This window comes from Drosophila rhopaloa, unplaced genomic scaffold, assembly GCF_018152115.1.
Source record: "Drosophila rhopaloa isolate 14029-0021.01 unplaced genomic scaffold, ASM1815211v1 contig_155, whole genome shotgun sequence".
Taxonomy (NCBI): Eukaryota; Metazoa; Arthropoda; class Insecta; order Diptera; family Drosophilidae; genus Drosophila; species Drosophila rhopaloa.
This window is the reverse complement of record NW_025335034.1, coordinates 11,122,169-11,138,490: the sequence shown is the minus strand read 5'-3', so window position 1 is coordinate 11,138,490 and position 16,322 is coordinate 11,122,169. Positions and strand designations below refer to the sequence as shown.

General features: G+C 38.8%; 1 protein-coding gene across 1 annotated transcript in view; it reads right to left on the bottom strand.

Annotated features, from left to right (window-relative positions):
- The window catches only part of LOC108044686 (homeobox protein Hox-C9a), a 29,996-nt gene extending 20,533 nt beyond the window's left edge, over positions 1 to 9,463 (bottom strand). The window contains exon 1 of the mRNA XM_017123767.1: positions 8,647 to 9,463. Within this exon, the coding sequence (XP_016979256.1) occupies positions 8,647 to 9,334 (688 nt within the window). The 5' untranslated portion in view covers positions 9,335 to 9,463. The remainder of the gene's footprint in view (positions 1 to 8,646) is intronic.
- Between the last annotated feature and the right edge of the window lie 6,859 nt (positions 9,464 to 16,322).

Genomic DNA, 16,322 nt, shown 5'->3' with positions numbered 1-16,322 from the left:
TTGGGTGAAGTTTCAAATAAGTTCCTGCGAAGGGCTGTATATGTTCTTTGATGTACTCCCAGTGCGGGGAAAGTTATTGCCGGCATGGAAAGGCGTGAAAATTACTTAATACACGAATTTGAGAAAGTCAAAAGTGGTGGAGAAAAACATTTTATGCATCCGACTATTTTGAGAGTATTGTAATATTGGGAAGTGGAAAACGAATTATTGATGATGATAAACGTACTTCTCAGTTTAATTAGTGCGTTTAGGCATTTAGTTTACCAATTACAGGCTAAGATTTTTAAAACATTTTTGTGACTTTGGGCTTCTTTTGAAAAGCAAAAAAACCGATATTATAATTTTGGTCAAAAGTGTGCAACGCAGTGAAGGAGACATCTCCGACCCAATAAAGTATATATATTCTTGATCAGGATCACCTCCTGAGTTGATATAAGCATGTCCGTCTGTCCGTCTGTCTGTTTCTACGCGAACTAGTCTCTCAGTTTTAAAGATATCGAATTGAAACTTTGCACACACCCTTCTTTCCTTTGCACACAGTATATAAGTCGGAACGGCCGGGATCGGCCGACTATATTCTATAGCTGCCATATAACTGAACGATTGTAAATGCCTTAACTTTGGTGTTTTTAAAGTTAGGAAGTTGGGATTTTTATGAGTGTTAAGAATGCATCGTATGAATAATTTTGGGGAATATGATTTACAGAATATTCTGCAAGGGTATTTGAACTTCGGCTCCGCCCGAAGTTAGCTTTCCTTTCTTGTTTTTTATTAATTTGAATAGTGCACTTCTTGGTTGGACAATCAAGATTGCTTTATTAATCGGCAGACAAAGAATCCGATACGCTATACATTTTAAACGATATTTGAAGATCCAATGGCTGATGCAGTTTAATAACCAAACCTTAACGAATCTTGGCTTATTACAATGTATCATGCGATAGCCATCAAAACTGAAGTACACACATCTAGATGGACTGAATGGATACGGGAAGATGATTACACCTGTCGGCGCAGACACCTTGCAGGCTGTGGAACTGGAAGGGAGGAAGTGGAGTGCTATCCTGGGCATCTGCATCTGGGCTTCCCTCGCATTAATATTAATGTCGCCTGATCCGTAACTGTGAATAATTTTCCCATCCGCTTGGCTAGACCCTTCTCTGGCAGCCCCGCTTTATCTTCCGATCACCGCTCGATTGTTCTGCATCGTTGCTAATGATTTGAATGTTTGAATTTTGGCTGGTTTTCCAACATTTTTTATCAAAGGCATGGGTGTATAAATATGATTTGTGGTCGTACATTTGTACGACTAATATAGCTACACCCGCTCTACCTAGTCCCACAAATCACTTAGAAAAAAGACACATATTTATATACCATGGAAAAATATAGAATTATTGGCGTTATGTTTCTTTTTCAAGGATAAAAAATATATTTTTCTTCCAATCTAATATATTTAATATAGTATCTTATTTATATATAGTACCAATAATTTTCGCAGTGAACTCTGAAATCTGCAATGGCCAACACCTAGGATGGAGAACTGGTTTTGCCAGACCAGGCGCCAACTGACCCACATTATGTGCAGCTGGGAAAGCTGCGAGGAAATGCGTTTTCCCCTTAGAGCCTTCCAACCGCCGCATTCCGGCTGCAGTAGTTCGCTGGGCTGTCCGTGAACGCATCAATCTCGCGCTTTGCATTTCCTGGTTAAGACCATGTAATGTTGGCCAAGTGCAGTTGGCTGTGGCCCCGGGTCAGCGAGGAGTTTTGCCTTTGGGCCATGAGCCAGGCAGAAAATGCGTTTTTAAATGACTTTTTATGCGTGGCGCGGGCCTTTGATGTTCGACACAAGTCGAAAATTCACAGCTCGGGCGGTCCCAGCTCCTCACTCGGTTTTGTGATTAATGTTTGGCAAAAACGCGAATGCGAATCGCAGTGGGAATGGGAATGCGAATGCGTTTTTAAGAGCTTTGACAAGGTCCTGACTTGAATACCGCATTCCTGGCTTTTTTCTGCGTCCATTTGATACACGTGAAAAAAAAAATCTTAAAAAAGGTGAAATACTTCTTTTTTTATGAATTTCTTGAAACACTAAAGAAACATTTACCCTGGCCGTGTTAACCTATAATTATATAGCAAAATATTTTATATAAGGTATTGAATGCTTTAATTATATAGCAAAATATTTTATATAAGTAATTGAATGCAAATCGGAAAATTAAAATGCAAATCACCAAAAAACTAATAATGAAACAAGGAGGAACGCTTTAGTCGAGAGCATAGACTATTCGATACCCGTTTTAAGGCAAACCAATTTCAACAAAAATATGACCCCAGATGATGGCCCACTTCGCCATTTTTTTTTGTGGCGCCATCTGCCGACTGCAGTGCCAACAGCAAAAGCTGAGAGCTTACAGTTTTCCCGTTCTCTTCCGCTCTCTCAAATACATAAGTTCCGTTTTTCATATATGAAGGAACGTCATTATTAACTCGTAATACGTCCTATAACTTCTAAAGTAATTGTGCGATTTGGAGTGTCGATATAAATGGACCCAATAAGTTTTTTTTGCGGTTTTGACCAATATTTGGGGTCTACGATGTCTTTTAAGAGTTTTGTGGGTGTCAAAGGGGCCTGAGCAATATTTTGAAATATACTTGCGCTGCGAAAGAAAATTTCAAATCTCTAGCTCTTGTAGTTTCCTAGATCTCTACGTTCATACGGACGGACAGACATACGAACATGGCTTAATATACTCGGCTGTTGATCCTGATCAAGAATACAAAATAACATTTTTCTCTACGCCGTCACTCGTACAATACAATTTTAAACGATTTGTTTTGAAAACTCAACCAGAACCAAGCCCCGAGATTCGCCAGTGGCTTCAAAGTAGGGAAATATTAACTGGTCCTTGATTTCTCTGTGTGTAGGCAACCCTTTTAGCGTTCGGCAACAGTTGGACCTTACCCCCCATATGGCTCTGATAGAGTTATTACCAAAATGAAGCTCTCCCTGGCCAACTCTCTATTGCTCGGCTGCCAGTCTCCCGGCTAATTCTCTCATTTGCTGTCTCTTGTGCAACTGTCGATGCTTGATTTTCGCTTGTCTTTATGATCGGCCTGCCGGCTTTGATCTTGACGCCTGTGAACCCCTTTGCGCCTGATCGCGGGTAATGGGCAGAGAAGAAAAATACAACTTGAGCTCAATTAGTGCTCATCAAAAGCGTGCAGGTAACACCTTCAGTGCGTTGCTTTCGCACACCTCTTCTGTGCCTGAGTAACTGAGTATCTTAGTGTCTTCGTGTATCTCCTGGCCAAGCGTCACTTGTTCTTGCTCTGACTTTGGTTCTAACCGGACCGAACGAGCTATGCAATTTGCTGCGGATTTACTTGATGATGGACCACCCTAGTGGATCGACTTAGCATGGCTTTATATGGAATAATGTGGCTTAGTATAGGTGTCCTTCCCTGAGGGTGAAAGCAAATCAGGCAGTTAACCATTTTTGAAAGTCTGCCACGCAAGTCTCACTAATTTTTGTAGTTTTTCTGGGCTCGTATTAATGCTAATGCTTTATGGTTAGCTGGCACGCAAACTCATATTTCTCTGCCACTTTTACAACTGGCGAATTATAATTTTTAATAAAAGATTTGAGGCGCAACCGTTAATTAGAGAATTTATGCCGAGCGCCGTCTTGTCAACTTGTCAACTTGTTTCGGTTGCTTGAGGCATTGTTGCAATATTTCATGCATATTTTATACGACGTTAGAACCGTTTGCGCCCGCAGTCATTTTCTCGATTTTATTGAGGCAAACGAGTCTCGCCTTATGGCATTTAATAAACACATATGCGAACTTATTTTGTATAGTATTCCCGCGCTGTTTTAATGCCATTAACGAATTTTGTTGAAAAGCTGTGCAGCTATTAATCATAGGAAATGAATTTTTATTTAACATTTCGTCGGTTTTCTTTTTTGTTTAGTTGATTTATGAGTAGTCTGAAATCGCAGCGTGTGGACTGTTGCTAGAGGTTCTACTATATTGAATGAGTTTCATGGGAAGCATTTAAAATGAATGAATTTGCAAGTGTAATTGAGCAATTTGCGCATTGTTGATTTTGAAGCTTTTACAGTTTCTTTAAAATATACTTTTTGGATGATGATAAATAAATTAGAAATTTCCTTTTTTTCTGTGACCTTTTTAATTTGTTATTTAAGTTAACTTAAGGTTGGCCTTGATTTAAAATAAGTCAAAGGCGGAACCTAATGCCAATACAAGATTTAGTGCGATAATTTTCGATAAGCTCACAAATCACTTGTGTGTGTTATGCTTGGATATTTGTTAGAGTTCCCGTTGGTAATAAGAAGTTTAACCAGCAATACAAAATCCTGGAGAGGTTACCTTATTTCTGTTCAATTAAAAATAAATTATCACAAACCATTTGCAATTATCCAAAACGCTGAGTGCTACATTTTTATTGGCTTAAATGCAAGCAGCACTTCCATTTGTTTTATCAGTGAACTAGATTTAAATATTTAACGATCTCTAGGCAAATATTTGAACAACAATTGCAGGGCAAGTGGCAGCTAATGCAAAAGATGTAAATCTATTTGGCACAGCTGATAAACATATAATACCCATATATAGAGGGCGTTATAAACTGCCCAGATAGTCTATGCACGCTATTTAAAATGTCACGTTGTTTGGAAAGTAGAATCTCAAAAAGCTATTACCCCACCCACTGATGGGATATACGAATACTAGATGCGGACCGGTTATGGATCGTTTGATTTGACGTGACTGAAACAGCTTTGACTGGAATCCATTTGCATGGTAGTTAGCACACGACCCGGACCATTCTCCGTGCTGATTTCCAATTACACCTATAATTTATGCTCAATCTGCCACTTATTTACATTTTTCGACTTTGCTCCCATTTGAAATTAAGTGTAGGTCTAGTTGAACTAATTAGTTTTGACTCTCTGGGCACCACCACCTCACACCCTTCCACGCTTTTTAATATTTTGCTCCGCCCCCCGACCTCAGGCCCGCATGTTGTAAAATGTTTACACTGCTATCTGTCAAATCAACTGTCAACCCGAAGTGCCATCATCATTGTAGCCCCAGTATCTGTGTGAGTTCGTTTGAGTTACTGTGAGCTTGTGTGTGTCTGTAAGTGTATCTGGTTGTGGCGCGTTTGTGGTTCATGCTCGGCTGCGTCGCAGTCTTCGGGTCTTCAACTGCCATTGCCGCCGCCTTTTGTCAAGTGGGAAAACTTTTAGTAATTAAATTGTAATTAGGGATGCATCCGCCGCTCTGTGCCATTTGTGCGTTCGAATACGGCTGTCTGTGCCAATTGTCTTGCCGTTTCATCAAGCTACCATTTCAGCGGCAGCCCATGCTGATCACCCTTCGACCGCACATGCCCTGTAAAAGGGAAAACCCAAAAATACCGACCAGCTTTCTATCCCATCTCGAGAAAGTGTTTCAATTTAGTTTATCAAGCAGTCGTAGTTTTTGGCTTAATCTATCTTTAACAAAAGTTTTACGTTTTGCATTGTTTTTATCTTGTAAACAATGTTGAAAATCTGATGACTTCGTTATAAAGGTGGAATTATCTTTTTAAGTGAAAAAAGCTTATAAATATAATACCAATAACAAGAACACGAATAATGTGATCTATAACAAAGAGATTTTCAACAGTGTAAAAAAATTTTGAATTGAAAACTCATCACACATCCTCACTATCCACAACCTGCGAAAGGGTATCCCATTGTACCCGTAGTTGACGACACCTAATGACAGGTCCATTGTTTAAATAGCTGCAACTTTTCAGCCATTTTCATTGTAATTATTTTGTATGTGTATGGGCTGCTCTCCAGTTTATCTGCTAGCAATCGTCATGAGCTGTGAGCAGGCCAAAGTGGAGTTACGACGGTGTGGCAAAGGGAGTTGTCGCTGCTCCTAATTAGCAGGCGGAAGTGCCTCAGATCTTCTCCCAACCGGCCGGTTACGGCTGTTGGCCGGCCCAGCAAATTGCGCAGTCCGAGGAATAGAAGGCGACGTGGATCCCCTTCGCACCGGATGCTGTCTTGGAAAAATACAATTTTCGCAAACTGCGGCGCTTAAGTGCACCTGGGCGATGATCATAATCATCCCGAGCGGCACTCAATGCCAGTAGCAGTTGATCAACCGCTCAACCGATCAAATCAGCTGATGCTGATTAGATGGCTCTGTGGCAATCCGGAGTGGAACACGAACCAATTGCCTGGTGTACGTGCGACGCGTAAATGCAATTTCAGTAGCTGATGAACAAAGCAGACCATGGGTCCTCTGATGGATTGTGGCACTCCGGAAAAATAAGGTAACTAATGTGCTCTAAATATTTCCGAAAGGTCTATAAACAGATTTCTTTTTCTTTATCAAGCCAAAAAATTCCCTATATGGTCGTAATAAAGAAATAAATATTTATTAAAATTCAGTTTTCAATTCAATTTATGAAATTTGTTTTTAAAATTTCTGGCAATAAAACTTTTGAAAAATTATAAATTTAGCTGAACTTTCACAGCAAAACGTTCATATAACTACAAATGTTATTTTATTAAAAATAAATAGGAAATAGCTTTCCTTATTTTTAAAAATTTGGGCTCAAAGATTTTTCAAAGACAAGGCTTTGCCGAAATATTTGTTTGCATACATTTTACCGAAAGTAAAGCTTCTTGCTAACTCTAGAGAATGGGTTTTTGTTTTTAGTGTGAGATCAATTGGTTCGCGTCTGCGACTTAACGAGAAATCAACGCCGCTAAGCAAATCATGCCGACCGATACGCATGCGCCACAGCCATCAGCCTGAGACTAAGTCTGATCCTGAGGTGGAGCACCATCATATCATCGGTCTGAAGTTTTCGACTGGGTCTGGGTCTGGGAAAGGCAATTGCCATCAAAGGCGATGCCGAGCGAACAGCCAGACGGCCTGAAATTGATTTAGCCACCTCGACCGGCCTGACTGACCTCACTACTGTTTTTACGCCTTAAGCAGAATCTCATCAAGACGTAATGACAACCATTGATCAATCGCTGGCCGGGCTAATGGTTATGATGAGTCTCGTTGGGAAATCAGTTTATATTAAAACGTAATTTGATTGCGGCTGTATGCACAGAGAAAATTATGAAGTAATTTGTACTGGCGGTCCTATAAGGGATAATTTCTAAGATGTTATCTGTCAAAGGCCGCGTTGAGAATAATTTATGAGAAAAATTTGTATTTGGATTTTGCTGCCAGAAATTTTCTAAATTGATTAATATGGGGCAGTCTATGCACTACGTCTTCATAGTTTAATCTATTTTCGTCATACAAGAAAACCCAAAAAGGACAACAGGGGAGTCATTCCGCTGAACTGAGAGGGGGGTATCCCATGTGATGATTGCATAATACGTAATGTATTCAACAAATTAAATTATTGCTGCAAGTTATAATTAAAATAATAATTTCATATTTTTTTGCTAATACACTTTTCTTAGTTCTCTGCTCTATAATCACCCGTTACCTATAGGTTAAAAGGGTATATTATATTCCTTGAAAAGTATGTAACAATCCGTTTATCTGTCCGTATGAACGCCAGGATCTCAAGACTTAAAAACTAAAAACACTCTTAAGCACAACAAATTCTATGGCATCCATTTTTTGGAGCGAACACAATTTCAAAATATTTACATTTTAATAATTTTAAGAATGTACACAAGTACTACGACGCAAGGCTTGATTGGCTTAAGTCCTAAGTTATTGCTAAAAACTATAACTCAACAAAAAATGACCATGTAATGTCATTTAAGATATTTATAGAAATCCTTTTTATAAACCATTATCTTAATATACTCACTCTATTTTTAAATCTTTAATGTTTATTTGATGTTCAGATATTTATAAAACACATAAAAAGCATTAGCCATAAAATAAGTTCATAAACCGACTATATATCGATTTTTTACGTAAACGTTTGAAAACATTGAAGATAGGTCAATTTCAAATTAATGCTTTAGTTTTTATTGAATCAAAAATGTATTTTCGAAATAACATACACATATAACTCGAGATATGAGTGTATATATGTTGAAAAACAATGAAGTTACTTCTATTTTTCTTTTAATTTTAGTCATTTAATTTTTTATAAAGTTTTGAAAATCTAATAAATGGCTATATCGGTAAAACAATTTTTTCACTTATTTTATTCGATTGTTCCTATGGCAGCTACATGTTGACCGATTTTTTGAAAAAATAAAGCCGAAATTATGTTTTTACACATAAATAAAACAAAATATTTTGTGTTAAAATGAAGATTATTTTCAAAGTGATTATGAAACGAAAGCAAAAAGAAACACGGTTAGAGCCGTCAATGCCTGCAACATCGAAATGCCTACAGGCATATTTACTTTTAAATTGGTTAAAGGAGTAAGGGTTATCTGATAGTTGGGGCATCTATTCTTTATTAAATATTTACCTATTTTTAGCTAACATATATTGTGGCTTAGATTTTGGGAAGTCTTTGAGTATAAAAATAAGATTCTTAAGGTGCGCAATTATAAATCATGCATGACTTTTCACTGTGTGTTCACTATTTATACAGAATATTCTAACTTCTGCGCAGATACTAACCTTGCTCCTCATCAAAGTTCTTGGTTGACAACTGGAACAGGGCGTCCAAAGGAGTGTCCCCATTTGGTTTTCCTGCGCCCGTTGGCTGATCTTCCCACGACTTCACCTCGACTTCTTCACTGGCCTCTTGGACACCTTGTTTTACCACCTGTCTGGGACTGCAGAATTCGGTGCTGCCATTGCTACTACTGGATCGCTGCGAACGCTCTGAACTGCCGTCCTCGGAGGCAATAATCGCGGGATTCAAGGTCATGTGGCGGAGAAGGTGGGCCTGGGCCTGGAAATGTTCCTGCAGCTGGCGCTGGTAGTCCCAGGCCAATCGCTGCTCGTAATTGTGCAGCAGGGCAGGCGATAAGAACGGATTTAGAGCAGCCGGCGGAGGACAATTCTGAACCACGGGGATCTGCAATCGCTCGTTGATCAGCTTTAGTGGAGCAGAAACTCCTGGTAACACCTTGGGAACTGTACTCTCCCGTTTCTTCCCCAGATCCTCTTCGAGTTCCCGTCCCAGGATATCGGCTATGGAAAAGCTTTTGATCCGGACGGGTGATGATCTTTGCCGTCCATTTTCCAGGTTTTCACTCCTCAAAAGTCGCAAACGTTTCAAATTCAAGCACCTCATGGGCGGCGGGCTGGGGGAACCCACCGATATCTCGGAGTTAGCGGGACTGGGCGTTCTTTGTGGCATCTTTAGGTGGTTCGGACCTTATTAGCACATCCTGGCGATATCTGCAGTGTATCTTAACTCCTCAGTAAAGCGATTAAAAACGCGTCGGCAAAAACACGCGGCTGTGACAACGTTGGCACAACGTGCAACACAAACACCAACAACGAAAATGGCTCGTGGCCAGAATTTGTTGCTAATGCTGCTCGGGTGTTTCTCACCCGCTCTCTTTGGCGCTCTGCTTTTTGGCCAACTCTCTCGACCGGTTTTGGATCCAATGACGTCATTGTCTCGCGCAGCTGCGCAACTTATCTCGCTCTGGCAAAATGGGCGGGACAGTCTGAAAGAAAGAGGGAGAGAGCAGACTATCGAACCAATCGTAGTTGGTCAGGAGCATTTCGGCCCCCTTTAACCCACCGAAAGTCGCTGTCAACGTACGAACGTCATCAATTTGTACAATTTGACATGCGCTCTCTCTCCCTACCTTCCATTCTCTTCCACCCTATCTCTCTCTCCTTCTCACTGGGGATTTCTTTCCTTTTCTCACCGCTTGCCAGGCGGCTGGCTGCGTTAATTATCGTAATTGCTGGCTCTCCCGCTTTTTCACAGCTCTCTTTTAGCCCATTCAATTGTCATCAATAATGATGTCTCGTTGTACCGTTGGCTTTAGCTCCTCATCTATTTTTCGCTGAAAAAGCAAGCCTCCTTGAATCGGGGTTTTGGAAACCTCTGGCGCACTGCGAAAAATATTGGTTATTCCATGATGAAGTAAACCTGTTTTAGATTTCTATTTCGAACGCACATATCCTTAACAGAAGTCAAAAAAGATTATTGATTTAAACACCATTGAATTTCTAGTTCACTATCGGACTTGAAAATAACCTTAACTAAATGTGTCCATCAGTTGATCTTATTTTCTTCGCAATAATGATTACACAGGTTTTTAAAATTTCAACGCGTGGCATTTCCATATTACTCTATAAATCCCCACAACTTTAATCGTTTGATTCCAAATGGAATATACGCGGATAAGATAGTAGTTTCAAATATGGAAATATATATAATATTAATTCCATTATATTCTAAACAAGAGAGAACGCTATAGTCGGGTGCCCCGACTATCAGATACCCGTTACTCAAGTAAAGGGAGTGCGAGGGAGATGGAGATAGAAACTTTGATCACGCATAACTTTTTAACGAATGGTCCGATTTGAAAAATTTCTTCTACATTTCGATAGGTATTGATAAACACAATAAAACTGCATTTTTACTTTTCCGAAATATTTAAATTTTTATGCGATTTTATATATGCGATTGTGGGCGTTAAAGGGGGCGTGGCACCTTTTTGAAACAAACTTGCGCTGCGTAGGAACTCCTAGAATCTACATGCAAAATGCCAATCTTCTAGCTTTTATAGTTTCCGAGATCTCAGCGTTCATACGGACGGACTGACGGACATGGCTATATCGACTCGGCTAGTGACCCTGATCAAGAATATATATACTTTATAGGGTCGGAAACGCTTCCTTCTACCTGTTACATACTTTTGCACGAATACAATATACCCTTTTACTCTACGAGTAACGGGTATAATCATAAATTTCATTTCTTTTTTCTGAATTGTGGATCTAGTGACGACTGATAGTTCGACTGTACATTAAATAATAAAAAATCATTTATAACTTAAAATCGTTGTTGTCTCTTCAAAATTTCATTTAACTGAAGTTATTTGCTCTCAGTGCATTCTCTTGGCACACATTCGTTCGTCTTGCCATTTCTACCGTTTTCCACTTCCTAACTGAACTCAATGCATTTTCAAATTGATTGCAACTTTGGTCTGCTTGTTGTATCACGTATGCGCCCTGTATGTACTGCGCTTTGTTTGTTTGTCAGTGTCACTTTTTTATTCAATTTCGCTCCGCTGTTTGTCCGGGTTTTCTATTCGTTTCTCGCTTTTTCTTGCATTTTGCATGCAAACGTCTATTTAACTGCAATGCGCCCTTTACCGGTGGAAATGTGACTGGGGTGCCGGCTAAGTGAACTGATGATACTGCCGAGCTGTAATCGATAACAGGTTCAACCTCACTCAGCCTTCCAAAAACCGAGTTTAATTGATTTTTTTAAATGGAAAAGGTACTTCTTCCTAAAACAAGAAAGGAAACAAACTTCGGCAAGCCGAAGTTTATATACCCTTGCGCTTATTACAAAACGACTACATTTCGATTTCTATGCCTATATTTATAAATACAAAAAAAACAAAGAGAGAACGCTATAGTCGGGTGCCCCGACTATCAGATACCCGTTACTCAGGTAAAGGGAGTGCGAGGGAGATGGAGATAGAAACTTTGATCACGCATAACTTTTTAACGAATGGTCCGATTTGAAAAATTTCTTCTACATTTCGATAGGTATTGATAAACACAATAAAACTGCATTTTTACTTTTCCGAAATATTTAAATTTTTAAAATCGTATATAAGCGATTGTGGGCGTTAAGGGGGACGTGGCACCATTTTGAAACAAACTTGCGCTGCGTAGGAACTTCTAAAATCTACATGCAAAATGCCAATCTTCTAGCTTTTATAGTTTCCGAGATCTCAGCGTTCATACGGACAGACAGACGGACAGACAGACGGACAGACGGACAGACGGACATGGCTATATCAACTCAGGAGGTGATCCTGATCAAGAATATATATACTTTATAGGGTCGGAAACGCTTCCTTCTAGCTGTTACATACTTTTGCACGAATACAATATACCCTTTTACTCTACGAGTAACGGGTATAACTATGTCGATTTTGCGCTGCATTTTGCCATCGTTTCTATGGCAACTATATGATATTGTTGTACAATTTTGACAAAACTATATCTCAAAGGAATGTTTTTATTAATAGAAAAACAGCAACATAATTTTTTTTTAATTTTTTATTTTGGATTTTTATATGCGGTATTTAATTAAAATCGTAGTTCCATAGAACTTAAATATTACCAAATCCCAAAAAAAAAAAAAAAAATCAGAAACAACAAAGTTATATAAAAAAAATTTTTTTTCGATTGTTCCTATGGGAGCTATATGATATAGTCGTCCGATCCGGCTCGTTCCACCTTATATACAACCTGCAATAGAAAGAAACATTTTGGTAAAGTTTTAAGCCTTAAAACTGAGGGACTAGTTTGCGTAGAAACGGACGGACAGACAGACGGACGAACGGAGAGTCGGACAGTTGGACAGACGGACGGACGGATAGACTTACCTGGTGATGCAGATCAAGAATATATATACTTTATAAGGTCGAAAATGTCTCCTTCACCGCGTTACACACTTTTGACTAAACTTATAATACCCTCTGCAAGGTTGTAATTATAACGGCACTAGACTGATGCATTTTCATAAGAGGCCTTACCCGAATGTTCGATTAATGTCTGCACTTGACTGACTTGCCGGACCAGAATGCATTGATCGCGCATTTCGCTTAGTCTTGACAATCGGCTGCCCTTGTGCACATCGCTATCGCTTTCATATTCAAAATCAATTATAAAACGGCTCTTAATTGGGCGCCTCAATAGACGCGACACGCCCTGTCAATCACAATTAGCCAGCGCCCCTAGCAAACCGCTCAACCCGGCCCTCAAATTCATCGCCCCCCAAGCGATTCGACACACCTCTAATTCTGCAAATTCATAAGCCAAATGTATCGGCTCTATATCCTTTCATTAGTCAGCCCAAGATGGCGAACCCGTGTTCATTAAAACCTCATAAATAGCTAAAGTGTTTATTGTCGCATCTGGCAAGCCCAAATCCCCGAAGAGGGCTCTTCACCGCGGTCCTCGTTTTTGTGTACATTGTCATCGCCAGGGCGGGGATGGACAGGGGGTGAACAGGGGTGATCTGGGGTACCGCAGCAGGAGTCAGTTGGTAATAAAGTCATTGCTGTTGTGTCAAATTCGTCACGCCCCTCGGCGGATACAAGAGTGGCTGCTGGCAATGCATTAATGTCGCCTTTTGTTTTGCCGATCTTCACTCGAGATCGAGCTCCGTTCATGTGGCTGACGATGATGAAGTTGTGCCAGCCAGTTGTCAACAATCAACGCTCCAAAACCGAACCCAACTGCATGCCAATTATAGCCAGCTCGCAGCTATCCTCAACTTCAACCTCAACCTTTCAGCTGCGCCCGACAGAAATCTGTGACGAATGCGCTTATGGCCAAAGCGATCCTCGCCTTATCATCGAGTAATCTTCGACACTTGGGACAGCTGTCAGCGTTTTGCCAACTCATTATGCAGATTTTGACCACAAATGCGACACGTAAATGTCGAAAACAATTTACTGAACGCGACGAACTACATTTGTCAATGCGGGCAGCAACGGAGATCGATAAACTTAAATTGTTGGGCGAACCCGCAAAAAAGCACTGGGAAAAAATATTATATCATTTATCACACGATTTTTTAATAAATAAAATTATATCTTATTCTCCCATCCGTTGAATTTATCAATTTTAGCAGCTACGAATAATTTTAGTAAGTCTAGTTTCAATTTAAACTAATTTTTAAAATTTTGATTAAATATGTAGAGGTATATCGATTTTTTTTGTCAAGCTTCAGATTATAGATTAGCAGTACACAGAGAAATATTCAATCTAAAATGAAAAAATTTGTCTTCAAATCAAAACAAAATGTAGCCAAACGTAAGATGAGATCGGTTGGTGTCATGAATCAATGTAAAATGGTATTAAACTTACACATTCTGGGTTAAAAACAAGAAAGGCCATGCATTTCGGAAAGTCAAAATCTGTATACCCATACAGGTGTTATACAAATTAAATATTCTATATTTGAATATTTTTGTATATATGCTTAATCTCGTCGTTTTACCGATAAAATCGATCGTTGTTATGGTAAGTGTATGACCCTTATTATCTTCCGATTTTTATTAAATTAAAAATTGTTTAAGATGACTATATCTCGCATATGAGCAGATGTTAATAAAAAAAACGAAATATAATATTATTTTCCCATTTTTCTCGATTATACTTATCTGGGCTACATAATATAAAAAAGATTCATAAAAATGCTGATAAAAAATATATATACTTTATAGGCTCGGAAATGTCTCCTTCAATGCGTTGCACTAAAATTATATTACCTTCTGCATGAAAGAAATCAAACTTTGACATGTCGAATTTAAATACCATAGCAGCTTATAAAAAAATCAGATATTATATAAAACGACTATATTGCGGTTTTACTGCGTAAATGTTTAAAAACAATGAAATAACCCTTTGTTGTCGATTTTTAAAAAATTAAAACCGTAATTCTCAAATTTTAAATTATTTATTATTATTTAGTGAACAATTTGAGTGCTTTAAAACGTGAACTTCACAATGTTGTATTTTTTCTCTGTGCAGACAAAATGGAACTTAGCACGAACTGACTCGAACAACCGACATTGGAGCTACCGCATACAAATGATGGTCTCGAATGAAATACCCCAGAGTTTATCCACAAGATATACACAAAAGTGCCGCGCCCTGCGGAAAGATACAGAATGGACCTCAAGATTGGGGCAGTGGCAATTTGTATATCTTTGTGATAAATCAAAACATTATCAATAATAAAATCGGTAGCCGTTTGCCACTTGGAAGCGTTTGGGGCAAAATTGGTCGGCTTTTTGTTGTGGTCAAAAAACGGAAAGCTCCAAAGCCGAATACCTAAGAGTATTTTTTGAGTGCTAGTGCTCATGTGTAATTTGTATGCTAATTTTGTATCGGTGTCTGATGAAGCTTTATGTCAGGCAAAGGTGGATCAAAGCAAAAAAGAAACCGAGTGAGTGTGGAAGTTAAGATTCAACTAAAGTGACATCCATTAACACTTTTCTGGGGTTGTTGGAGCTGTGAGTCTTCTGAATTCCCAAACTTCTGTCCGATGCCTTATCGATGATGTAGCGGTACAGCTGCGAGGGCTGGCGTCAACTTATTGGCATCACACAAATTAGGTGGATCAATCCACCTTTGTTGACGGACACCAACGAACCTGCTGTTCGAGGCACCACCTATGTGTGTGTTCTCAGTGGATGGGGCTAAGTGGCAGATTTCGATGGCTTGCTGTAGGATGGGAATGCGATTGGATATGCCGGCTCGGCTCGTGTGATCTTATCGTGATATAAATTAGCCGCTACCAGATTTGGGGGATTTTTAGGTCCAGTGCTGAGTTGACTAAATGGAGTTTTAAAATAAAAAAGCGGTTTCCTATTCGAATTAGAAAAATCAATAAAGGTAGGTAGCACTGCAGTTAGTAGACAAATTTCATATTTCTTAAAACGACTATATATTGATGTAAATGCTTTTATACGTTTTTATAATAACAATGAAGTTACATAGATGCCGATTTTCCTGTTTGTTAATTCCTAATTCTTAATTCCTATGGGAGCAATGTAATATTGTCGTCCGATTTTTATCAAATAAAAACATTACTTTTAAGTTTGTAAAAACTATTATATCTCAGTGTATATGCGTAAATTAACGAACCCTAATAAGGCATCACCGAAACTGCTAGTATTATTCATCGGTTGATGGGTTAGAAATCAGAGTTGTATGATGGATTCTGTAAGATGGATCCTCTTTCAGGCAATGGTATGCCAAGTTCGTGCAGCAATACAAAAAACTAACGACGCTTAGTTAAGAACAAAATTAAGGATTCACTGGAGATTTTGTACAAACCCGATTTGCATTTATATATTAAGAGATAAAGTAAGTCCATGTAGGCTTATCGATGTTTTATGTCAACAAATATTACAATTTAAGATAATAGATAATTTAAACAATATTACTTTCCAAAAAGTTATACTAGAACAATTCTTTAAAATAATTTTCTTCTTATATACTATTAATTTTAAAAATTGCTCAACTTATGTTTTTAGTAACAACAAAATCAGCCAGCATACTAAAAGAGTTTTTCATAAAAACTTTAAGCTACAAACAAAATAAACGGTTTTTTTCGTGGCCCTTTC